The sequence below is a fragment of the Myotis nattereri genome, assembly GCF_964212035.1.
Source record: "Myotis nattereri genome assembly, chromosome: 3".
NCBI classification, from domain to species: Eukaryota; Metazoa; Chordata; class Mammalia; order Chiroptera; family Vespertilionidae; genus Myotis; species Myotis nattereri.
The window spans coordinates 81533186-81558381 of record NC_138077.1 but is presented as its reverse complement, the minus strand read 5'-3'; the positions used below and the strand labels follow the sequence as shown (position 1 = coordinate 81558381).

The 25196-nt window shown below is 41.2% G+C and overlaps 1 protein-coding gene across 1 annotated transcript in view; it reads left to right on the top strand.

Annotated features, from left to right (window-relative positions):
• CRYBG3 (crystallin beta-gamma domain containing 3) overlaps positions 1-25196 on the top strand; it is a gene marked incomplete at its 5' end in the record, with an annotated part of 133244 nt that overhangs the window by 37565 nt on the left and 70483 nt on the right. The window contains 5 exons of the mRNA XM_081086732.1: positions 1871-2301; positions 10774-16765; positions 18765-18809; positions 19276-19391; positions 20627-20774. Of these exons, the coding sequence (XP_080942858.1) occupies positions 1871-2301; positions 10774-16765; positions 18765-18809; positions 19276-19391; positions 20627-20774 (6732 nt within the window). The remainder of the gene's footprint in view (positions 1-1870; positions 2302-10773; positions 16766-18764; positions 18810-19275; positions 19392-20626; positions 20775-25196) is intronic.

Sequence of the window (25196 nt, the reverse complement as noted above, 5' to 3'; positions counted from 1 at the left end):
ATGGACAAAAAATATGTATCTTACATACACATGAGCATTTTCCAATATCACCTAGCGCAGTGGTCGGCACTCTGCGGCTCGCGAGCCACATGTGGCTCTTTGGCTCCTTGAGTGTGGCTCTTCCACAAAATACCGACTTCTGTGGATGGGCCATGAAGTTTCAATCGTACTGTACGTGTGCGCCCGCATATGGTATTTTGTGGTATTTTGTGGAAGAGCCATACTCAAGGGGCCAAAGAGCCGCATGTGGCTTGCGAGCCGCAGTTTGCCGACCAGGGACCTAGCGTATCTTGCCCTGCCACACAGAGAGGCTGTTTATGCAGTTTATGTGAAGGGAGGGCACAGCTAGTTTATAGTGTGGGCTCCCATAATGACAGAAGGTTGGCTGGATGAGATAGAGAGCAGTGGGACCAAGTTCCAGTTGAAACTAGTAAAAGGTGAGACTTTTAGTGACCTCAGAAGGCTGGTGATATTCTAAATGTAGAGACTCACACAGTATGTTAAGGTCCTTACACAGGGAAAAATGCTATGTATTTACTCAAAAATATCCTGACACCCAGGGTGGGAACAAACTTAAAATATTGTTTGCTCAAAATTAGTTTCCTGGTCTAATGGGTTCTATACATTTCTCAGCCTTTCATAGGCTAAGTTTTATTAGTGGTTAGTGGAATACTCCTTTAAACTATTTTCGAATTTGGATTAAAACAGGGAATGAGATGAGCAAATAACATTATGATTACAAGGCTGTTGCCTTCTTGAAGATCAACTCCTTACAATACTTTGTCATGTGAACCTGCAGTGCCCCAAGGTGGTTTTGCCTTTGGTGTCCTGATTTTTTCTGAGTCACACTTGAGCTTTCCTTTTGTAAGCACCAGCGAGCATAACATCTGACAGATACTGTCGGGTGCACATTCCTTTTACAAGTAGGTGTGAGCATGTTGGCAAGGCAGGGTGACTTGGTATACTGGCCTAAAGCTAATGAAGCTTTGGGGAAGAGTGTGCGATGCCACGCCAGCCTGCCCTTTGATATAGCAGTTTAATCTTTCCTGACACAGAATATGCATGAATGAGTTTGTTTTACTAGTACCTAGTTATGGGCAGGTAAAATGCACTTCTGAAAGTATTTAACTCTGCAGGAATCCCTGTGTTGTCCATGGTTTGCATTAATGTGCATATCAGAACTTTGTGTTGTACCATGAAGAGCTTTCCTCTGAATTGATGTACCATGTTGCTGTCTTTCCTCATCTTCTTAAGGAAAACCTTTACATAATGTGGAAGCTTGTGGGTTAACGCAATGCTGAAGTGATGAGGTCTATTTGGGTGTTATTTGTCTAATATACCGAGTGTTTGAAAGTAGTGTCCATTAGCTTTGTAATAAGAACAGCTATATTTAAATACACATAAATTTTGCCAAAATCTGTTCCTTTACTTATCTCCCCATACTTAATCCCTCACTCTTCTCTTTTTGTACCCTGACCTCCAGTCGTATTAAACATAGAGAAGGGGAGGAAGGGGAGAGGGAAGAAGATGCACAAGCATCACAAAGTCACTTTGTCGGTCTCCTACAGGGGTCACCTCCTCCGGGAAGCATCCCTGAGTTACCTCCTCTGCCCTCACTGCCACCAGATCTGGGCTGGGTTTCCCAGGTGTGCTGTACCTCTCTCTTCATGACATTGACTATGTAGCTTTGTTAGAGTTGAGCTGACTGTGCTCTTCAGCAGATTGTAAACTTCCCAAGGAAACAGAAACCACCAGTCTTATTCATAAACACGTCCCTGGGTCTAACGCAGAATGTATCCTGTACTAGGTTATCAGTCAGCCTGAGTTACTTTTTAGTGATGATGCTTGTTATTCTGTTTTGTTTTCAAAGATTCCCCAAAGTGAGCACAGAAGGAACCATGCTGAGAAGCTAATCGCTCTTCCAGTGCCAGGAGATTCCAAAAAGCCCAACGACCTTCCCAGTCCTACGTCAGATGGCAAAACAGGAGAAAGCGATCGACAGCCAAAAGAAAGCTTTTTTCAGTTTCTTGGTAACTTATTCAATATCTCTGGAAAAGCGTCTCTTGCTGAGGCCAAGCAGTCCTCTCTGAAAGATGACCATGACAGAACTGAGAAGGACTTCCGAAGTCCCAGGGAGCATCAGGAGGAAGGGGTCAGGGAGGAGAGGGAGATGTGCAGGGGCTCCCCGGGAACCCAGGCCCTGCCGGCAGGAGAGCAGGAGTCCAGCTCGGCTGCACCCTCAGATGCCTTTTCTTTGGATACCACACAAGACAGCGAACAGGAAACCAGTGACTTCATAAAGTAAGTTTAAGTTTTACTTGAGCCAAAATCTGAGCTTTTGGATCTAGCTTTTGATCCTTAGCTCTACTTTCAATTAAAGAGATTGGAAAAAAGTATCCTGTAATGTTCCTGGTAGTAGGTAAAAAAAGTTCTGTGATTCTGTGTACTGTACATGTAATCTAGGGCCTTTTGAGCTATTTTAGGGGGTGATACTAATACCTTTTAGGTAGGTGCTAACTTTGTTATCATACAAGGTTTACTTCTAATGTAAGATTTCTTGAATATGAGTGTTTTCTGTTGTCTGAATTTTTCCTGTATTAGAACAGGCAGTGTGTTCAGTGTCTTCTTTGGGGAACAAATATGGTCCTAAGGTTTGTATTCATATTCTGTCAGTATCTTTTCTTTGTGGAGTGTAATTTTAGAGGTTCAGAGAAGAAATTGAATGGGCTCTATCCCTAAAACTAGCCTTACGAACCTTTTCCACAACTCCAAGAAACTGAAATCTTGCACAGATTCAAGGAGCATTTCGCCACCCCTATGTTCTTTGCTTGATTAACAAAGCCACTAATTTGTTTTTCCTGGTACAGATGAGCTAGAAGGAATATTTTCTTTTTTCTTTTTCTTTTTTCTTTTAATTAAATCTTTATTGTTCAGATTATTACATTTGTTCCTCTTCCCCCCACCCCCCCATAACTCCCCTCCTCCCAGTTCCCGCCCCACCCTTCGCCCTCACTCCCCACCCACTGTCCTCATCCATAGGTGCACGATTTTTGTCCAGTCTCTTCCCGCATCTCCCACACCCCTTTCCCCCCCAAGAATAGTCAGTCCATTCCCTTTCTATGTCCCTGATTCTATTATAATCACCAGTTCATTCTGTTCATCAGATTATTTATTCACTTGATTCTTAGATTCACTTGTTGATAGATGCATATTTGTTGTTCATAATTTGTATCTTTACCTTTTTCTCCCTCTTCCTCTTCTTTTTTTTTTTTTAAATATATTTTATTGATTTTTCACAGAGAGGAAGGGAGAGAGATAGAGAGAGTTAGAAACATCGATGAGAGAGAAACATCGATCAGCTGCCTCTTGCACATCCTGTGCCCGCAACCCAGGTACATGCCCTTGACCGGAATCGAACCCGGGACCTCTCAGTCCGCAGGCTGACGCTCTATCCACTGAGCCAAACCGGTTTTGGCCTCTTCCTCTTCTTAAAGGATACCTTTAAGCATTTCATATAATCCTGGTTTGGTGGTGATGAACTCCTTTAGCTTTTCCTTATCTGTGAAGCTCTTTATCTGACCTTCAATTCTGAATGATAGCTTTGCTGGATAAAGTAATCTTGGTTGTAGGTTCTTGGTATTCATCACTTTGAATATTTCTTGCCACTCCCTTCTGGCCTGCAAAGTTTCTGTTGAGAAATCAGCTGACAGTCGTATGGGTATTCCCTTGTAGGTAACTGAGTTTCTTTCTCTTGCTGTTTTTAAGATTCTCTCTTTATCTTTTGCTCTTGGCATTTTAATTATGATGTGTCTTGGTGTGGTCCTCTTTGGATTCCTTTTGTTTGGGGTTCTCCGCGCTTCTTGGACCTGTAAGTCCATTTCTTTCACCAGGTGGGGGAAGTTTTCTGTCATTATTTCTTCAAATAGGTTTTCAATATCTTGCTCTCTCTCATCTTCTGATGTTGGTACGCTTGAAGCTGTCCCAGAGGCTCCTTACACTATCCTCGCATTTTTGGATTCTTTTTTCATTTTGCTTTTCTGGTTGGGTGTTTTTTGTTTCCTCGCATTTCAAATCATTGACTTGATTCTTGCGCTCCTCTGGTCTGCTGTCAGGAGTCTGTATAATATTCGTTATTTCAGTCAGTGTATGCTTAATTTCTAGTTGGTTCCCCAATATAAGATCGAGGGTCTCATTAGTTTTCTTGTAGATCTCATTAAGTTTATCGGCGGCTTCTAAACAGTTCTTGAGAGACCTTAAAAGTGTGGTTCTGAACTCTATATCTTCCATTGACAATTTTGTCCTGTTTCTTTGTCTCCGCATTTTGTTATGCTTCCTTGGTGCACCCCTTAGTGGTCTTTGTGCGCAGTCTTATAGTTAAACCTTGATTGTTGTAGCTAATACCAGGGAGGGTTTGACCTCCAGGCCAAGTGGCTATGAGAATCAGCTGTGTCTGCAGTGAGAGAACTTCTGTCCTTTAGGGAGGTGCTAATCTAGCCTTTGCCTGAGGCTATCCGGCAAATGCCTCTGTGCAGGGCTTGGGCGGGGCGGGTCGCACAGGATCAACAGGGTGGGCCAGAGAGAGCAGTTATGGCGGCTCTCAGTCCTGTCCCCAGGGGCTCTGCCTCTCTGAGTCCCAGCACCCGCTGCAAACCTCGGAGAGAAAGCTGCACTCGCTCTGACCGAAGCCAGACAGTCCCGCTTCTCCCGTTTGAGTCTGGGTCCCTAAAGACTCGCCTGTATCTGGAGCTCAGAGTCTGCGACTCCCTCCCGATTGAAAACGCCAACCGCGCCCTCTGCCACCAGCCCGCTCAGCGCACTGCGCACCTCAGAATTTGACTTCAGCACTGCGCCTCCTCTGAGTGTCCGTATGCGTTTCTCTTTCCTCCTAGTTGTAGGACTTCCACTCAGCCAGCATTCCTGTGGTTCTGGGTGATGTCCCTCCGTTTTTTGGTTTCACTTTTGAAGTAGTTGTTCAAAGCAGCAAACTCCGGCGTTAACCTATGCCGCCATCTTGGTTCTCTCGGAATATTTTCTTTATTTTTAAATTACAGTTGATATCCAATATTATATTAGTTTCAGGTATACAGCATGGTGGTTAGACATCTATATCATTTCCTAGAGGCCTGATGCACGAAATTCGTGCAAGAGTCGACTTTCCTTCCCTGGCTGCCAGTACCAGCTTCCTTCCAGCACCTGGAACCCTGGCTTCCCTTCGGCCACCAGCAGGCACTGGGACCCGGGCTTCCCTCGCAGCCCCGGCTTCATTCGGAAGGTTGTCCACAAGGATGTCTGGTCTAATTAGCATATTATGCTTTTATTATAGATGAAGTGATACCCCCCAATAAGTCTAGTACCCACCTGACACCATACATAATTATTACAATAATACTGACTATATTCCCTATGCTGTACTTTACATCCCTGTAACTATTTTGTAACTACCAATTTGTACTTCTTAATTCCTTTATCTTTCCCCTCCCCCCCAAACCCCCACCCATCTGGCAATCATCAGCTTATTCTGTATCTGTGAGTGTTTCTGTTTTCTTTATTTTGTTTTTTGGATTCCACATATAAGTGAGATCATATGGTATTTGTCTTTCTCTGATTTACTTCACTTAGCATAATACCTTGTAGGTCTATTCATGTTGCTGCAAATGGTAAGATTTCATTTTTTTTTTTTTATGGAAGAGTAGTATTCCATTTTATATGCCTGGCCAGTGTGGCTCAGTTGGTTGGGGTATTGTTCTGTAAACCAAAAGGTGGAGGGTTCAATCCCCTATCAGAGCACTTACCCAGATTATGTATTTGATCCCCTGTCAGGGTGCGTTTGGGGGGCAACCAATCTATGTTTTTCTTTCTCTCCCTCTCCCTTCCTCTCTCTAAAGAAAATTTTTTTAAAAAAATTCCATTGTATATATGTACCACTTCTTTATCCAGTTGTCTATCAGTGGTCACTTAGGTTGCTTCCATATCTTGGCTATTGTAAATAATGATGCCATGAACATAGGGATGCATATATCTTTTCACATTAGTGTTTTGGATTTCTTTGGATAAGTACTCAGAAGTGGCATAGCTAGGTCATATGGTAGTTCTAGTTTTAATTTTTTTAGGAACTTCCATATTGCTTTCTATAGTAGCTGCTTCCATTTGCAATAGAAGGAATAATTTCTACCCCCAAAAATGTTTATAACAATGTTGAGTCCATTAGATATTTTGTGTAACAAAAATATTCAAAACTAATAAGGAGCCCTAGCCAGTTTGGCTCAGTGGATAGAGCATTAGCCTGCAGACTGAAGGGTTGCGGGTTTGATTCTGGTCAAGGGCTGCCCGGGTTGCAGGCTCAGTCCCCAGTAGAGGGCGTGCAGTGGGCAGCTGATCAATGATTCTCTCTCGTCATGGATGTTTCTATCTCTTTTTCTCTCTCCCTTCCCTTCTGAAATCAATAAAATTACATATGTGTGTGTGTGTGTGTGTGTATATATATATATATATATATATATATATATATATATATATACATACATACATACAGTGGGGCCTTGACTTACGAGTTTAATTCATTCCGAGACCGAGCTCTTTAAGGAGATCGTTAAGGAGCTCGTTAACTCAAATTACTCTGTCAACTCAATGCAAAAAATCGGCGGAGAGACAGCTGGTATCTCAAAAAACTTGTTAGTCGGGACACTTGTAAGTCAAGGCCCCACTGTGTGTGTGTGTGTGTGTGTGTGTGTGTATTTTTTTTTTAAACTAATAAAAAGACCTGGCCAGTTTGGCTTAGTGACTAGAGCATCAGCCTGTGGACTGAAGGGACTCCAGTTCAGTTTTGGTCAAGGTCACGTTCCTCAGTTGCAGGCTCCATCACTGGCCCCAGTCAGAGCATGTGTGGGAGGCAACCAATCAATGTGTCTCTGACATCAGTGTTTCTCTCCCCCCCCCCCCCACCTCCTTTCACTCTCTCTAAAAATCAATGGGCCGAACCGGTTTGGCTCAGTGGATAGAGCGTCAGCCTGCTGACTGAAGGGTCCCAGGTTCGATTCCGATCAAGGGCATGTACCTTGGTTGCAGGCACATCCCCAGTGGGGGGCATGCAGGAGGCAGCTGATCAATCTCTCTCATCGCTGTTTCAAACTCTCTATACCTCTCCCGTCTTCTCTGTAAAAAATCAATAAAATATATTTTAAAAAAAATCAATGGGAAAATGTCCTCGGGTGAGGATTAACAACCAAAAAAAAAACCCTAATAAGGATCTGTTTTATTTCATTTTTTAATATATTTTTATTGATTTCAGAGAGGAAGATAGAGGGAGAGAGAGATAGATCTGTTTTATTTACTTTAATTTAACCTCTACCTGAGAATTATTTTTATTATTTGAGGAGCTCATCAATAATACTATATAGGTGATAACTTAGGACTGTTTAGTTCTTTGTGGTCTCATTTTTATGTTAAAATCAATAAAAATGGAGTAACATACTAAAAACATACAAAACTAAAAGTAGCTAAATGTGAATTTTATCTTGGGGAGAAACAATGTTCTAAGCATGATAGCAATGGAAAGCAGGAAATGAAAGATCAGTAAAGTGGATTACTTACAATTTTCAAACTCGGTTATGTCAAGCAATATCATAACCAGTGATACATTAAATTGGCAAACAAGAAAATTATATATGAAAAATGTCAGACCATGCTTTAACTGATAGGAATTTTAGACACTAACTTACAAATAGAATAAATGGGCAAACAATATAAACAAATCATTCAAATAAAAGAAATACAGACTGCTAATAAATAAGTGGAGAAAACGTATCCTCACTAGCAATCAAAGAAATGCAAACTAAAATAACTTTTCTCCTACTAAATTGATAGCAGTGATAATAAATGATGGTACTCTGTTTGTCATGTTGATAATGTCTAATGCAGTTGTGTACTGTTAGGAGTGAGGGCACACTGTAGGGCAATGTGTATCAAGAACCTTAAAAAGCGTGTAGATTATCTCCAGTAATAAATGTGTTTACTGAAACTTTATTTATAAGAATGTATAATTACAAACAAATGTCCAATAGCAACAACAACAACAAAAGTTGAATTGGGTCCGTTGTTCATAAAGAATTGTCTGAAGCAGTGCTATTGTAGATGTGGCCCCAGATCAGCAGCAGCAGCAGCACCTGGGAAGCATTAGAAATGCAGATTATCTGATCCAGACCCACTGACTCAGCATATCTGGGAGTGAGACCCAGCAGTGGGCTACCTCTCCAAGTGATTTTGGTTCCAAGGTGATTTAAAAGATGGTGGGGATTTTGAGCCTGTTCTATGGGTATTGGATAGAATGGAAACTTTGTGCTTTTTCTTCTTTGGTTTTGATTAATAGGTCATTAAACAAACCAACAAAAAATTAATTTCCATGGTTGAAAGTCTTTTTTAAAGAACAGTTTATTAGACCATTGCTAGCAAAAAATAGAATACCTGTCTTGGGGCATGGAGCCTAAAACACCAGCAGCATGGCTAGGTAGGAAGGACACATCCATCATCTCCGATGGATGTGTCCTTTGTAAGCACTTTTATACATCAAACACGGGGAAGGGGGAAGAAGGATCACGCCATCTGAAAGAATGTACATTAGCTGTAGGAAAGGGGTAGGAGGAGGTGCCGTGGGCAGCTCTGGGATGGGCGCAGCCCACTCCTGTGGCTTGGTGGTGGGCATCAGCCTGGCAAGCCCCCGTTTAGGCAAGAAGTGGAGGCTCCTGGGGATCGATGGTGCTGACTAAAATTATCTGTGGAAATAGCCACCTGGAATTTAATCCAAAGTTCCATCAGATGTACAGAAATAGCAGTCTTTTGTCAGAACTGGTCCACAGCTATTAACAGGCTAACTCTTCTCTCTTTCACTCTCTGGGCTCTGTAATTGTAATTTGGAACATTTCAGAATTTTCATCTTGACAGTCAGGTTTACTTCTTTGGTACTGAACAGTAGAAAATGGAAGAGGATACTGTGCCTCTTAATTCTTGTTGGTAAAGTCTTCCTTGTTAACAGATTACTTGTTTAAGGCAATTCACCAGAACCACCTCAGCAAAGAAAGGCGATTCTTTTTGTTATTGTTTTGTTTTGTTGATTTATTTTTATCTTTATTTTTTAGAAAGAGAGAGGAAGAAAAAGCGATAGAGAGATAGGAACATCAATTGTCTGTCTTCTTCATGCCCCCTACTGGGGATCACCCACAACCCAGGCCTGTGCCCTGACCAGAAATCAAACCAGTGACCTTTTGGTTCATGGGTCTATGCTCAGCCACTAAACCACACTGGCCTGGCTGTTGTTGCTTTGTTTTAATCTATATTTCTTTTTTTAAATAAGGAAACAAAGCTCAGAAAAATATGTAGCATCCCCCAAATCATACAGTTAATAACAATTAATAATAGAAATTAATAACAATAGGAACAGCTGGTGGAGACTGTGTAAGAAGTTTCCAAGTCCTCAAGGGCAAACACTGGCTACGGGGCCTAAGATCCCTGGGGTGGACCAAAACACTCCACCGTTCGCCACAGCTATGGCAGCGCTGGGGCCTTTCCTTTTCACAGAGCTGGGAAAAGGGATCCTTCCGAGGAAAGGAGACCACTGGACAGTTTGGCTGCGATAGCAGGCTTCTTCCGGCCAGCCTGAGAATCAGATTTTGAACTGTAGTTTTAGTAACTCCCTGTTGACAGTTTTTAATTTGTTTAGGAATTATAAAAGTTGAATACCATTTTGGTTAATAGTTTATTTTGACAGTATGGGTAAGGACTGCTTATAACCAATTTTAGGTATTATGTAAATAATATATCTGGAGAAGCTATTTTTTAATCATTTGAGTATCTGCATTTTAAGTATTAAAGTTGTCTCTTTGGTTCTGTGATATGAATTTATTGCAAGCAAGGATATATATTGAATTTTTATTGAAATGAGAGTATTTCAGATATAAAATATTATTTAACATTAAGAGCCTATGCTTTTGAAATTCCTATGAGACTTCAGTTTTACATACATAAAATTTTAAATTTATTTTAAGAAAGAATAATTAACTGAAGGTTTTACATTGTCTTTCTCATATAAAAATGTCCCTAATTTTTTTATAGTTTTTTTAAGAATCAGGTGTATTAAAAAGTGTTAATAATTTAATTTAGACAAGTTAATAAAATAGCCTGTGCTGCATAATGCTATCACTATCATATAAACATATTTTTTATCACTGTGAATCACAATTAATACAGAATTTAAACAAGTTATTACCTATATTTTAAAGTATATTTGAAAGAAATCCTCATCAAAAGGCATTGTAAATGATTTTATCTTTATGTAATTAAAAATAATAAACAGCTTTGTAGTTGTATGTATAGTTGACTGTGCAAATTTACTTTTTAATATCCATATGGCCTTTAAATATACCTGTTGAGTAACAATTTTTAGATTCTTTTCTATATACTAACTCATGCTTCCAATGTCATTTATATAGGAAGCTGCTTCTTTGTTGGGTTGAAATGCTTTAAAAAGTTCTTTAATTCTTATACTTTCAAAAGATTTATATCCACAATGAGAATTTCTATTGTCAAAGCTTTACTGTAATTTGAAAAAACAAACTGCTGGTTTTATAGCTTTTCTCTACATAGAAAGGTGAAAACCCTTCCCTATTATGAGATACACGTCACCAGAGTTTCTGGGATTACTCTGAAGGTGTTCTAATCATATTTTCTGATACTCTCATGCTGTTTGTGTTTTGTTTTTTGTTTTGTTTTGTTTATTCACAGACAAGCAGATGGTAAACCAGAGAGGCCTTCAGTAACATATGCAACGTATCGAGGCCCCAGACAAATTAGGAAATTTTTGAAGCAACAGACTGTGTTAGAAACTGTGAATCCCTTGGACAGAGAAAATGAAAGTTCTGACTCTAGTACGAGCACACATACTGGCCCTGGAAATGAGATTGAGGCTGGGATGCGGTCATCTTTGTCATCATCTCGCACAGACATAGCTATGAAAGGACATATGCATGGAGACCTATTAGAAGACTCTGATTGTAGCAGAATAAGTCTCAACACAGAAAGCCATCTGACAAACAACCCAGACTTGCTGAAGATTGCTTCTTCTAAGGATGTTTTAAATAAAAATGGCCCTGGGGGACCTGAGGGAAGTAGGCCATCCCCTTCTTCTGTGACTAACTCCAGCTTTGCTGTTGGAGAATCTGACTCACAGCAGCATTTAAGTCATGTGCTAGTTTCTCAGACTGACGGAAATCTAGTGTGTTCCGCATTGTTTACAGGAAGTTGCAGCGGCACAGCCCCTGGCCGTCCAGGCTTTCAGAGGATAACTCCTCCCGAGACTGCAACAGAAGAAAACAGCTCCATCGGGAGTGATGGGAGCCTGGTGCAAAGGGAAGAGCATGTCGAGCCTGAGCACCCTGCTGTTGCTGACTTGTCTTGTAGTAAATCTGATGGAAGTGACAGTACCCAACAGGAAAGTACAGATTTTCCGTGTCCAGATAAATCCATCAGGCATGAAGACTTGCTGTCTCCAGAGAGTGAGTGTTCTGACACGCCAACTGTAGGTAACTCATCACAACAGGCTGCCAGTCACACCGCTGCTCTTCCAAGACATGCTGTGACAGGCACTGAACTTGTAAATGAAGGAAACAGGTTGTCTGCCCGAGATGCACAGAAAAATCCAGCTGTTACAGAAATCAGGCAAGAAACAGAAACTGTCTTAGTTGGTGAACCCACAGCGTCAAGTCACGCAAACAATGCAGAAGATGGAATTGAGCCATTACCCAAAGATACTGACCAGTTGTCTATAGCAGAACCCAAAAGCCTTGATTTGGGGCCACATGGCAAAATGCCTCATGCTCTTAGAATCAATCAAAAGGACCCTGCTGCTGTAAAATGCATCAGTGAGTCACCAGGTGTAGCCTGCCTAGAAAACAAAATTACCCCTGACCTGTCCTTCAAACGTCATAGAAATCACATTTCAGACTCTCTTCCCGACTCTGAGAGTTTTCAACAAACTCAAGTATCACTTGATACCAGAACCTCTCTTCCCCTTGACTGTGAAAAATCAAAGTCCAGTGCTTCATCTCCCCCCATTGTTCCTGGAATTAGTATGCTGAGCAGGTTGGATGTGCCTGTTTTAAAGAATGAGGGGTCTTCTGTGCTCATTGAAACAGGGGATGTCAACATTGTTGGTGTTTCCAATGAGCCTGGTGAGTGTCGAGAAGAAAATGTGGCGAATCACATTGACGCTGCAGATGGGAAGAGTCCTCTAGCTTGCCTTCACCCTGTGATTCTTGAATCCAAGGATGTTCTTCCTAATAGTGAAAAATGCCAGGTTCCACTAGACCCTGAAACCAGTGACACCCACCTGAGGGGGGTGGACTCGAGATTGGAGGATGAAAGGCTCTTTGAGCATCACAGTTCCATTTCCTCTCAGGACCCTCAGAAAGCAGAGTTAATGCGTCCAAACAGCGGAGCAAGGAAAAGCACTGTGGACAAGTCTGGCTCTCTTTCCTTGGACACCAAAACTAGTAACGCTGCTAAAGTTTTCTCAAAAGCTGAAGTCAATGGTCAGAGTAGTGTTCCTGTGGAGTCGCATTCTGGAAGAGGAAAAGCTATAGCCCTCTCCGAGATACCTGTTTCCCACACAGACCCTGGAGACATTTCTCAGGATAAAATTTCTTCTCCATTTGAAATGACAGATGTGCCAGCAAAGCCTATCTTATCAGAGTTAACCTCTCCAGAGGCTGAACAGGACCAAAGTTGTCAATTGGTGGATCATAATGAGCTTAAAGAAAAATACTCAGATGCTGGACTTAAAGAGAATTGCCAAGCGGAGGTTTCTCCTTCTGTCTCCAGATGTCAAGGTGTAAAGGAAACAGAGGTAGAAGTGCTGGCTTCTGCTTCTGCTTTTCTCAGAAGTAATACACCTGGGATTTTACCTCCCATTCATGATGAAAAAGCCAACACTTATGTGAGTTATGAACCTTCAGATATTTGTGGGACTCAAAAGATTTCAGGTTTCTCAGACACAGCAGAACTCAGCCTAACTAATACTTGCCCCAAATGCCAAGAAACTGACAGCACAAAAGTAAATTCACCTTTTCTAGGTTCTGACATCACTTTGGAAAAAAACACTTTTGCACCTGAAGATGCAAGCGTTCTCGGTGTTCCTTCTGTGCTCAGATCCGAGAAGGAAGCCTCGTCTCAGGGAAAGAAAGGTGGGGTTGACAGCATGCCTTCCTCTAGTAAGGCCGAAGGAGTCAGCATGGTCACGAGTTCACATAATCCCCTGGATAATTTTGGTTCTGCAGAAGTTGCTATAGATACCACACATGAAGGTGCCTTAACTAACCGGCTGTACCCTGATAGCTCTTATTTGGAATTGGAAGCATCTGTACCAACAGGGGCTGAAGTGACCTCCTTTCAGGGACATTTGGGTAATCGTACTGGGACGGTATCTCTGGATTTCCCAACTGCTGCCCCGTTTGACAGGCCCATGGAAGCAGAGGCGGGAGCAGTTGCTGGGGCCTCGGCGTCAGTTAACAGCTCCCGCCAGCAGTGTTCTGAAGCCTCTGCTGAGCACCAGCTCGGGGCCCTCAGAAGCGGTTTGCTGAAAAAGGCTGACACGTTGATCGGCGAGGTCTTTGATTCTGTTAGGAAAGACCTGAAATCCAAGCACACAGTTGATACCTGCCAGGAGCATCTGGCCAAAGACGGCATCATGGACCCTGGCGCCCTGCCAGAAGGCACGCCTGAGGAGAACCCAGCGAAGGCGCCACTGCCGGGGAGCCAACTGACAGAGCTTTTGGAAGAGCAGGACTTGGGAAACATGGCAGGAGTCCAAGGGGAAGAAAGGGCCTGTGTTTCGCCTGCACCTGGTGAGGAGAGTCTCCTTTTTGATTCTGATAGAATGGATGTATCTTGTTTGTTAGAAGATCAAGCTAGGGAATTAGTCAGTGAGATTATTAATTCAGTCCGAGAACATATAACAAAGGATGCTTTTGAAGATACTGAGACTACCTGGGATTCTGAACTTCAGGCTAATACTCCAAAAATGCTGAACAGTGATAGTGTTAAGCCTCCTGTAAGGGAGTTGGTGGTATCAAAACAGGTAGTAAATCAAAGCACATGTGAAATTAGTGAACATAAAGTATTAGGTAGATTCTTCTCTGTAAGTAACACAGAGTCAATTAAAGGAAACGGAGCTGGACAGTCTGATGGTATAAACTTGCAGGAATCAGATACTGTTTTACTAGCTGAAGACTTTCCCCGTAAAGGGTCAGATGATAGGGTAGAAACACATGTACTTCTCAAGGAGGACTCTAAAGAGAAAATGGAAATAGAATGTGTGAATAATCAAAAAACTGGGACAGAGGATACTGGAACTCTTGTATTAAATGTCCGATGGCCTCCATGCGCAAATGATGACATCCATTTACCTGGGACATCCAGAAGCAGTTTGTCTGATAGTCTTGTGTGTATGCCTGAAAAGGGCTTGCCAGCACACAGTAATAAGAGCATACCCCTTGCAATGTCAGAAGTAGGGCAAGTGCACAAAAAGGATGCTGAAGGAAATATAGGAAACACTGAGCTTATCCCTTCCATGTTAGAAATAGGAAAAACAAACCGAAAGAATGCTGAATATAGTGTTATGAAAAATGAGGCAGTCCCCCTTATGTCAGAAATGGGAGGAACACATAAAAGGGATGATGAATTGAATGAGACAAAAACTGAGCCCACAGCTGGCAGTTTTAAAATGCAAGAAGTACACCAAATGGATGCTGAGGGGTATCATGAAAAAACTGAGGGAATACCTGCCCTTTTAGGAATGGAAAAGGCATGTAAGATGGGGGATACTGAAAGGGATATTGGCAAAACTGACGTGATGCCTGTTATGTCAGAAGTAAAAAATATCTGTCAAAAAGATGCCGAGGAAATTACTGGAAAGACTGAAGTGATGTCTGTTAAACTGGGAATGGAAAATATTTGCCAAAAGCATGCTGAAGGTGATGTTGGCAAGACCGGGGTGACAGCAGTTGTGTCAGAAATAGAAAATATCTACCAAAAAGATGCTGAGGGGTTTACTGAAAAGTCTGAAGTGATGCCTCCTGCATCAGAAATAGAAGACATTTACCAAAAGGATGCTGAGGGAGATATGGACAAAACTGAGGTGATGCCCGTTGTGTTTGAAGTGGTAAACATCTACCATGAAGATTCCGAGGGGGTTGCCGAGAAGACTGAAAGGCCTGTGTTGGGAATGGAAAACAGTTACCAAATGGATGCTGAAGGAGTTACTAGGAAAACTGAAAAGGTGCCTTTTGCATTGGAAGTGAAAAAAATACCCAAAAAGGCAGCCCCTGCCTCTCCAGAAATGGGAAAAGCATGCAAGAGGGATGCTAAAGAGACAGTTAGAACGATTGTGTCCATGCCCTCTATGATAGAGATGGAGAGAACAGCCCCAGAAGATTCTGATGGGACTGTCAGGAAACACCAAGTGTTACCTGCAGTGGTAGATGTAGGAAAAACATATGGGACAGGTCTGGAATTGCCCGTTACACAAGCAGAGGCCATGCCTCCCATATCTGAACCTGAAAAAGTACCCCAAGATTATGCTGAAGAGAGTATTGGAGAAATGGAGGAAGAGCCCACTGAAGTAAAGGAAGGCTTGATAGCACGTGACAACCGACTTGCTTCCTATTTCAGGGGATATGAACCGCCTACGTTAAGTAAGGATTTTGAAGGCTACCCTGCCTTAGCAATGCCAGAATTTCAACCTGTGGATACTATAGAAAGGCTAGACAGAAGAACAGCTGTTACTGCAGTAGATAACAAAACAAGAAATCTAGGAGATGGTTGCGATAAAAGAGAAGACTCTAACTTAGCCTTCATTTCTCAGGCTGAACAGGAAAACCCTTCCTTCACTATATTGTATGAAGAACCCCTTCAAGGTGAAGACAAGTGTGCTCCTGCTGAAGTGAGGAGAGCCTGTCCCTCGTTTCCTGATGCACCCCCTGGCAGCATACCTGTTGTCACATGTGAAAGGTCTGAGAGTAGAACTGACCTGGTCCATCATTTTGAAAGAGGTACTAAATTAGGTGAGAACTTTGATAGTGATAGCTCAGAAATGTTCTTATCAGTAGAAGCCAAAAGGTACAAAATTTATCCCTTAGCTTTGTCTCCCATCTATGAGGATGACAGCTCTCAGGAGGACATTCTATCCAACGAGGTCTCACCTGGTCATTATGGCTCCACAAAATCTAGGGATAATGCCAACCAGCCCTCTTCTGTTTTATCGCTTCTCCAGTCGGTGTCAGAGCGCTTAAAGATGAATTTTGATGAAGAGGAGAGGCAGGAGTTAGGGGAAGAGGAAGAAGAGTCATTGCATAAGGGAAGTCTCAGAGCTAGCAGGAGGGAATCCGTTGCCTTCAAGTGGTCAGATCCTTCCATCACGTTTGACTCTGATGATGACCAGGAAAGGACTGGAATTTCTATGAATTCATCTGTGAAGGCAAAGGAACCTACAACCCCCAATCTGCAAATTGGGCTGTGGCCAGAAAAGGCCCCATTTCTACAAAAGTCTGACCTTACTTCTAAACTACATTCTTCTGTAAAGAGTGCTTATCATCAGTATTTGCAGACTTCCAAAACCCACTCCTCAGAAAAAGGAGCCCGATTTGGTGGGACTTTGCAGGAACCGGCTTCAGAATATTTCCGTGCTCAAGACAACTCAGGCAGATTAAGCCCATTCATAGAGGTAAGTCATTTTGATTATTAACTAGTGCTTAAGTGAAGTAGTGCTTGGGTCATTAAACGACCTAGAAATTTAAGAAAAATCAATGTTTTGATGTGTAAAGATTGTTTTTAAAATTATCAGAGGTTAATTTATTCTTTGGTTGAACTGTAGCATAAGTTATGTATTTTTAGCTAAGTTGTTACATTGAGAAAAAGAATTTAGCTCAAAATTTAAAGGCAGAGAAGCAAGTTATTTTCCAGTTCTTTGCTATATTTAGTTTTGTTTTTAATTTTTAATTGATTTTTAGAGAGAAAGGAAGTGAGGGAGAGAGAAACATCTATGTGAAAGTGGAACATTGATAGGCTGCCTCCTACATGCCCCCTATGGGGGATCAAACCCACAATCCGGGCATGTGCCCCAACCAGCAAGGGCAGTTGTTGTTTTTTTAAATCCTCACTGAGGATATGTGTGGTTTTATTTAATTATTGATTTTTTTAGAGAGAGAGAAAGGGGGATGGAAAAGGAGAGGGGAGAGAGAAGAGAAACATCGGTGTGGGAGAGGAACATCGATAGGCTACCTCCAACATGCACCATGACCAGGAACTGAACCCACAACCAAAGTATGTGCCCTGACTAGGAATCAAACACATGACCCTTTGGTGCATGGGACGACGTTCTAACCAACTGAGCCACACCAATCAGTACTATCATTGGTTTTTAAACTAAATTAAGTTACAAGATTCTGAATTTCTCTGACTATATGTGAGAAAAATTGATACTTTTGCCCAGCCAGTGTGGCTCAGTGATTAAGCCACAGGAGGTCATAGTTCCATTCCCAGTCAGGTTTGGGCTCCATTTCCAGTGTGGGGTGTGTAAGAGGCAAGCGATCAATGATTCTCTCTCATGATTGATGTTTCTATCTCTCTCCCCCACTCCCTTCCTCTCTGAAATCAATAAAAATATATATTTTTAAAAATTGATACTTTTTGTTGAGCTTATGTATCTCAGGAAAATATTTCATAGTAGTTGGAAATATTTTAAATACTTAAAAATATTTTAACTGTTTGCTTAACAGCCTCCTCTTACTTTAGTTGCTCATGTTGTTGTTCATTCAAAGCAGGGCAATGAACAGCCTAATTCCAAGAAAAAGAGCTGATAACATTATAGTTGGAAAATTTTTTGAAATTCAGTTACACTTTTCTTTGACTTAGAAATGTTTAAATGGCTAATGTAGAATATTCATTGAACATGGGACTTTCCTTTCTGGCATTCTCAAGACTATGAAACTTTTTCTAGGGGTCCAAAGCCTGTACCTTTACATGGAATAGCCTTAGGAGCAAATAGTAATACTTGAATACCAACCAACAGCTTGCAAGGCAAAGTCATTTTTAAAAAATGATTTAAATAAGTGTTTTTTTAATGCCTCCCTGTTGTCTACCAAATCAAGTGGAACCTCCTCACTCTGTATTACAAGGCCCCCAAATTCTATTTGTGCAGCCTTGCCTCCTTATGCTCTGGTTCACACGCTGTGTTTCCTACCAACATATTTCTTCTCGGGTTCTCTTCCTGGACTTTTTTTCTACAGCCATATTTTTTCACTTATTGAAATTCTGTTTTTCAAGGTCTTCTCCATCCCACTTCCTCAGACAAGCCTCTTTCAAATCTTCTCCTTCACCCACCTCCATGCTGGTGCCATTTGCCTTAACTTTCATAACCTGGCATTTTCTTTCACAACCTGGTATTTTACCTGTGGGTTTAACTTAGCCCCCCACCCCTTAGAAGTGTCATGAGAGTGCAATCAACTATTTCTCCCTTCCAAGCCATAAGCTTCCTGAGGGCAGAGACAACACATTTTCCTCTATTTTTACCTTTACTTCTTTGTAACACCTAGAGGTACACCTTGCACATTATGTCACCGAGTAAATGTGGGAAATTTGATTTGTGATGGCTGAGAAAGTGAACAATGTATCTTTCCAATGATGTTTCTTAAGGCTTACTTCTTCCACGTTTATTATTTCAGAATGTTGACATACAATCTCTGAGGTGTAACCCAAGACCTGGAAAGGTAAGCATAAGTTTTTTTTTCTTTCTTTTTATTTTTTTTATTTTGTATTGATTTTAGAGAGGAAGAGAGTGGGAGGGAGAGAGAGAAACATCGGTGATGAGAGAGAATCATTGATCAGCTGTTTCCTGCACGCCCCACACTGGGGATCAAGCCGGCAACCCGGGCTTATGCCTTGACCAGTTCATAGGTCAATGCTCAACCACTGAGCCATGCCAGCTGGGCAGCATAAGATTCTTACATAGACTAATATATAATATGAAAAATATAGTTACTATTAGGCTTAAGGAGTTTTAAGTAAAGACTTTGAGCTGAGTTAGAAAAGGATTATTTTATTTAAGGATTTAACATCTAAAGTCATGTCTACTTTATATACTCAGGATATTTTATTTTCTAGACTCTAGGACTTTTGACAATTTTAAATGCATTTTTAAAGTTAGTTATTGTGCCTGTTTTCTATATGTTGCAGATGGTTATCTATGATCTCCACGGAAGTAATTATAAACAAGAGGTCTACTGTAGTATTCTCGATGCTACATCATGGACCTTTCCAAATGGGGTACTGATAAGAGTTGTAAGAGGCTGGTAAGAGATCTCTTAGAATTTTATAGCACCCCCCCCCCCCCCCCGCTAAATTAAATGTTTGGTTGCCATTTATACTTTGGTATTTTTTTTTTATTAAAGTCACATTCCCTTTCCCCTCTTTTTTGACAGAATATTTTGAAGCATTATTAGTGTTTTATAACTTAGTTAGAGGCCCAGTGCACGGATTCGTGCACCATTGGAGTCCCTCGGCCTGGCCTGCGGGGATCGAGCCAAAACCGGCTCTCCGACATCCCCCAAGGGGTCTCAGATTGTGAGGACTCCCTCCGCTCTGGTTCCGGGTGCGTCACCCAAGAACCACAGCTGCCAATTCACTGCAGCTCTGCAGCTCCTGCGTTGAGCATCTGTCCCATGGTGGTCATTGTGCGTCATAGCTACCAGTTGGACAGTCGCTTAGGCTTTTATATACATAGATTGTTCTGTTTCCTGTGGCAGCAAATACAGGCTGTTCTTAGTGCTTAAAGCCAACAGTAAGTGGCAAGAGCTAATGTATACAATATAACAATCAGTACCGTTGTGTAACTGCATTATTCACAGGACAGATTTGGCAAGTTGAGCTGAAGGCTTCAGTTGAATGAAGCATAGTTTTGAAAATGAGTTTGAAGTTGGTGGGATGCTAAGAATGTGAAAGCCACATACTTAGTCATTTGTGCAGCTGACCTGCTCAAAACATGAAGGATTCTTTGTATGTTGTCAAAATGAGGGGGGGACCTCACTTGTTCTTATGGACCATATCCCATGGATATGTCGAGCCAGGACTTCTTTGCCCAGTATTTGAGTTACCCACTGGTCAGTAGTCATGTTGTAAGCATTAAGTAGTGCTGGCTTCATGTAGTAAAATGGGACACACGTCCTCTGTTAACCAGTGACAGGAAAATTAGAGTAGAAGTGGAATTTGGAATTGTTAAGCTACTGCTTTTATTATAAATTTGTAACTTTGTGTGTACAACATCTATAAAGTGCATATATACATATAGGGATAGGCATGGATTATAGTATTATTTCAGGAAGTATTACTTCCAAGTTTATTTTTTCTTATACTGTTTGTACTTAAACTAGCATATATATCATTTCAAAAATAGGATTTTATGCTAATAGTAGAAAATCACCCAGATTTAAAAATGCAAATAGATAAAATGGTCTATGACTTTTCTTTTGCTTTATGCTTCATTTCTTAGAAAATCAATTATAACTGATCATGCTTTTTTTTTTCCCAGCTGGATTTTATATGAGAAACCACATTTCCAAGGTCAGAAATGTGTGTTAGAAGAAGGAGAAAAGGTACTAAATCGTGACTGGATCCTTCAGAACAGAATGCATCCACAGAGAAACTTTGTATTGGGTTCTATCAAACGTGTTATAAAGGTAAGAGAACTGTTGATTTCTTCTATTTTTTATTTTGTTTTGTTTGTCACGTAGTAAAGCTGTACTTTGGCCTAGCAATGTTTAGAAATGGTTGCCATAATTTGTGCTAATTTCATTGATCTTTGTTATCTATAATAGTAAAAGCGTAATATGCAAATCAACCAAACAACCGAACAGCAGAATGACTGTCCAAATGACCTTCCGGATGACCGCACTATGACACCCACTAGCACCAGGCCAGCCAAGGCGGGTGCGATGTGATTGGTTGGGGGCCCAGCCATCGCTCCATGATCACCCTACAAAGGGAGGCCCAGGCCACGAACCGGTGGGCTGCATCAAGTGGGCAGGGCCTCCCTCTGCAGGGGTAATCCATTGAGGAACCCGGCCGGGTGGGTGGATTCTACCTCTTTGGAGTGATCAATCGTGGGGCTCCCAGACTGTGAGAGGGCAGAGGCCAGGCTGAGGGACCCTCCCCCCGCCCCCCCCAACCAAGTGCACGAATTTCGTGCACCGGGCCTCTAGTATTAATTATAATATTTCATATTATACATATTAAGTGAATGCTAATTTAAAGTATTAATTGTAATCTGGGCCATAAAATCGTACATGATATTATATATATACTAGAGGTCCAGTGCACAAATTCGTGCATGGTTGGGGTCCCTTGGCCTAGCCAGTGATTGGGGCCAATCAGGGCGGGGGCGGGGGGACTGGACTGCTGGGCGGAGGGACCACAGGAAGTTGGCCGGCCGGGGGGAGGGACTGTGGGAGGTTGGCCGGCCACGGGAGATTGGCTGTGGGAGCACACTGACCACCACGGGGCAGCTCCTGCATTGAGCATCTGCTCCCTGGCGGTCAGTGCACGTCATAGCAACCAGCTGACTGGTCATTCGGTTGCTTAGGCTTTTATATAGTTTTTTAATAGCAGTAGAAAGATATCATCAGGTATCTTTAGGAAAATAATTGATATTTCCAAATATCTTTTTTTTAGTACAGTGGGGCCTTGACTTACGAGTGTCCCGACTAACGAGTTTTTCGAGATACGAGCTGTCTCTCAGCTGATTTTTTGCTTTGAGTTGCGAGCTAAAATTTGGGTTATGAGCCAGCTTTAGATACCCAACCGCTAGTTGGCACAGCGAACGTCACAGTGAACGCCACAACATCAGCCCAGCATCACGTGTCTCACTCATTCACTTTAAGATTTGACATACGAGTAATTTGAGTTACGAGCTCCGTCACGGAATGAATTAAACTCGTAAGTCAAGGCCCCACTGTGTAGATTTCTTCTCCTTTGTGTAGTTCTGAGAGAGAGAGAGAGAGAGAGAGAGAGAGAGAGAAGAAGAAGAAGAAGGAGGAGGAGGAGGAGGAGGAGGAGGAGGAGGAGGAGGAGGAGGAGGGAAAGGAAGGAGAAAGGAAGGAGAGAAATAAAGGGAGTGTTAGGAGAAGGAAGGAATGGGGAGAGGAATCGAAGGTGCATTGCCTATTTTTATTTTCTGTTTAGAAAATGTTATTTCATACTAAGATGAGAAGTCTTTCCGTATAAAACACATTTTGTAGGTAGCCCTGTGGTGGTTTAAGGAGTGAATTAGTGATAATGACAGATGTCAGATAAGGGAAGCAAGCTCCGTGTTTCTTAAAGTTCCTTCAGCAGTAACATAGCACATGATTTAGTTTAATTACTCCTATGGTACTCAAAAGACTTTTTTTTCAAATTATGGAGATTTCTTTTATATGCTTAAAACGGAAAATTATGATATGAATTGATGTTATTAAATTCTTGATAATTGTAGGTAGCATACCAAAAAACTCATATTATCATAAAGGGGTGTCTGCATGTATTTCTGCAAAACTATAACAAACCTGTGTCTACAAATATCTGTGTCTGCTTTTTGACCCAGTACTGTGATGGGTATTGGGAATAGAAAAACAAGTGAGATACAGTCTCGTGCTTCAGGTTATTCAACGTCTAGGGAGAGACAGTGGAGCCACACGACCACATGATGTAAGAAGTTATCTGCAAGGCCCAAGGATGCACAAAGCAGAGACACCTGCCTGGAGGGGGTGGCACCAGATTGGAATCTTGAGAAAATAAACAGGAGTTGGGCAGCGGAGGAAACTCAAGGGAGTCCTGGCAGGGTGTTTTTGGTGCTGCAAGGAGATTAATGGTTTGGCATAAAGGACAGTGTTTCTCTATAGGGCTCGCTTAATTAGCTGACTCACTAGAAATTCCTTGAATGAATAATTAGTTTGTAGGTGGAATCGGCCAAGATTTAAATAACATGGTTTTGTGCCCTCCTTGTGAGTGTCAGGCACCATGCCAGGCCTGGTGAGGAAAGAAAGATGAATAAGATGTTGTAAGCAGCTACCTCCTAACCCACTCCACCCAATCAAACAATAATAAAATCAAACAAAAAAAACAGTCTGTTAAGAATGTCTATAAAGCGGTATTTGCACATCTGTCATTTGCTTAGAATATACTATAAGAAAGAATAAGTCATGCTTGCATTTTTTCCTTCTTCCATTGTTTGTTCTTGGAATCTTATTTAAATTGCAGTGTTAGTGCCCACATATCTCAAACAGGCTAGCAACTTTCAGTGAGGAAGGAAAATAAAACTATTGAGCGTTGAATGGAAAAGGCATTAGCATTGTTCTAAGTATTTAACAAAGTAAGAATTGAGCATCAAACTGCTTCCTTTCTCCAACAGTGTCAAAATGCTGGTTATGGATAACTTTACTTTCATGGTGGCCATTCCAAATTCACCGAGGCCTACGCCAACTTATCTTGTTTCATCATCTTTTAGATGCTGTACTCAGACTAGTCAAAACTTTAATGTTCTTTAAAGATAATACTTCCATTGGTGTTTTTCACTTTGCTGTGAATAGATCAGGTGCCATCCATTATTGTGGAATCTGCTCTAACGTCATCTCTGCCCCAGTGAAAATAACTGGGGGTGGGATAGCAGCGCAGTGAGTCTTGAGTCAAGTGCTTTCTTTCCTCAAATAGAGGATATGAATATTGCAAATTATACTGTGTTTACCATGCATTTAATTTTTTTTACGGAATGACATTTTTCTTATGGTCAGAAGTTACATAGGTTGTGTCCTCATTAATGAACCAAGAAGAGAGATGTTAGATCAGTGACTGAAGTATTTATGTGAGGTGGAGACAAGTAGATTTTCGTACTGTTCTTTTTTAAAATGCAATTCATTCCCACTCTTTTTCTATCCTGCAGCTTTGTCTCCCTTCCAACTAATTGCTTTAATAGTCTAAGCTGGCAAATTTCACCAAAATATATTTGTAAAGTAAATCATGGCTAGAAAAGTCTGGAAGGAAGCCATATAAATGTTTCTTTACTGAGAGTAAACTGTTTATTGTTGCTAGGCTACTGTAAAGCACCCTTCGGTCGCTAGTGTTTACTACCTTTGACCATCTAGAATTATGCAAGTCTTGCAAAAGACTTTATTTCTTGAGTAGACACCATAAAGAAGCTAGAACTTAGTGAAAAATTTTTCAGTCAACTAGAGAAAAAATATTGATCCTCTATTAAAGACAGTTGAGAGCTTAAGCGTTCTTATTTTTGTTTATTTTTTCATTTTTTTTAGCCATTGTCATGCATGTTCCATTATGCTGTTTCCTTCTGTGTTGTGGTGGACTTGAATGCCTCCTAGCTTTTTCCCTTTTAAAGTGCACCACCCAAACATTGTTTGTACAACACAATGCAGAGGAAGCTTGTTTGTGTGAGACACTTAGTTCTATGCTCTGTTCCTGCCCCTCAAACCCCAGGGGATCATGAGTATGGCACAGTTCTGTTCCTAGAACTCTATTATTCACAGCAAACAAAAGAGCCTTGAAGATTGACAGGTGACTGTTCTGGACATTTCTGGCTGTTTTTGAAATGAAACTTTAGAAGGAAATAAATTTTTATACTTTAAAGAATGTTTTAGGTAATGGCTTTTTACTGTATTGCATTTTAGAACTAACTTTCTGAAAATAAAATGTATCAATTTGCTTGCTTTTACATAGGGAGAATTATTAATAATGATTAATAAGAGAACTCAGTTTGGAGAAAGGTTAAAAAATTAGAAATTTACAGTTTTAAAATTGCAAAATTGATTGTGATAAAAAATACAATTGTTCAGTAAGTGTCACCTCTGATTGTTAACTGCATTTACCTATTTTATTAAAGTATAGTCATCATTTGAATTTCATGATGACCTAGATGAGAATTTTGCTGCTGAAACTTAAATCATAGAATAAAACACCCACGCCTACTGAGATAGACTGTGTGTTCAGAAAGAAGCACATCTGTACTTTCAGGAAGGGAAAATAATTGTGGTTTTGATTCCCTAAGAAAAGTTGAGGTCATTTTTTACTTAGAACTTGACTATTTAAAGACTAGAGGCCCGGTGCACAAAAATTTG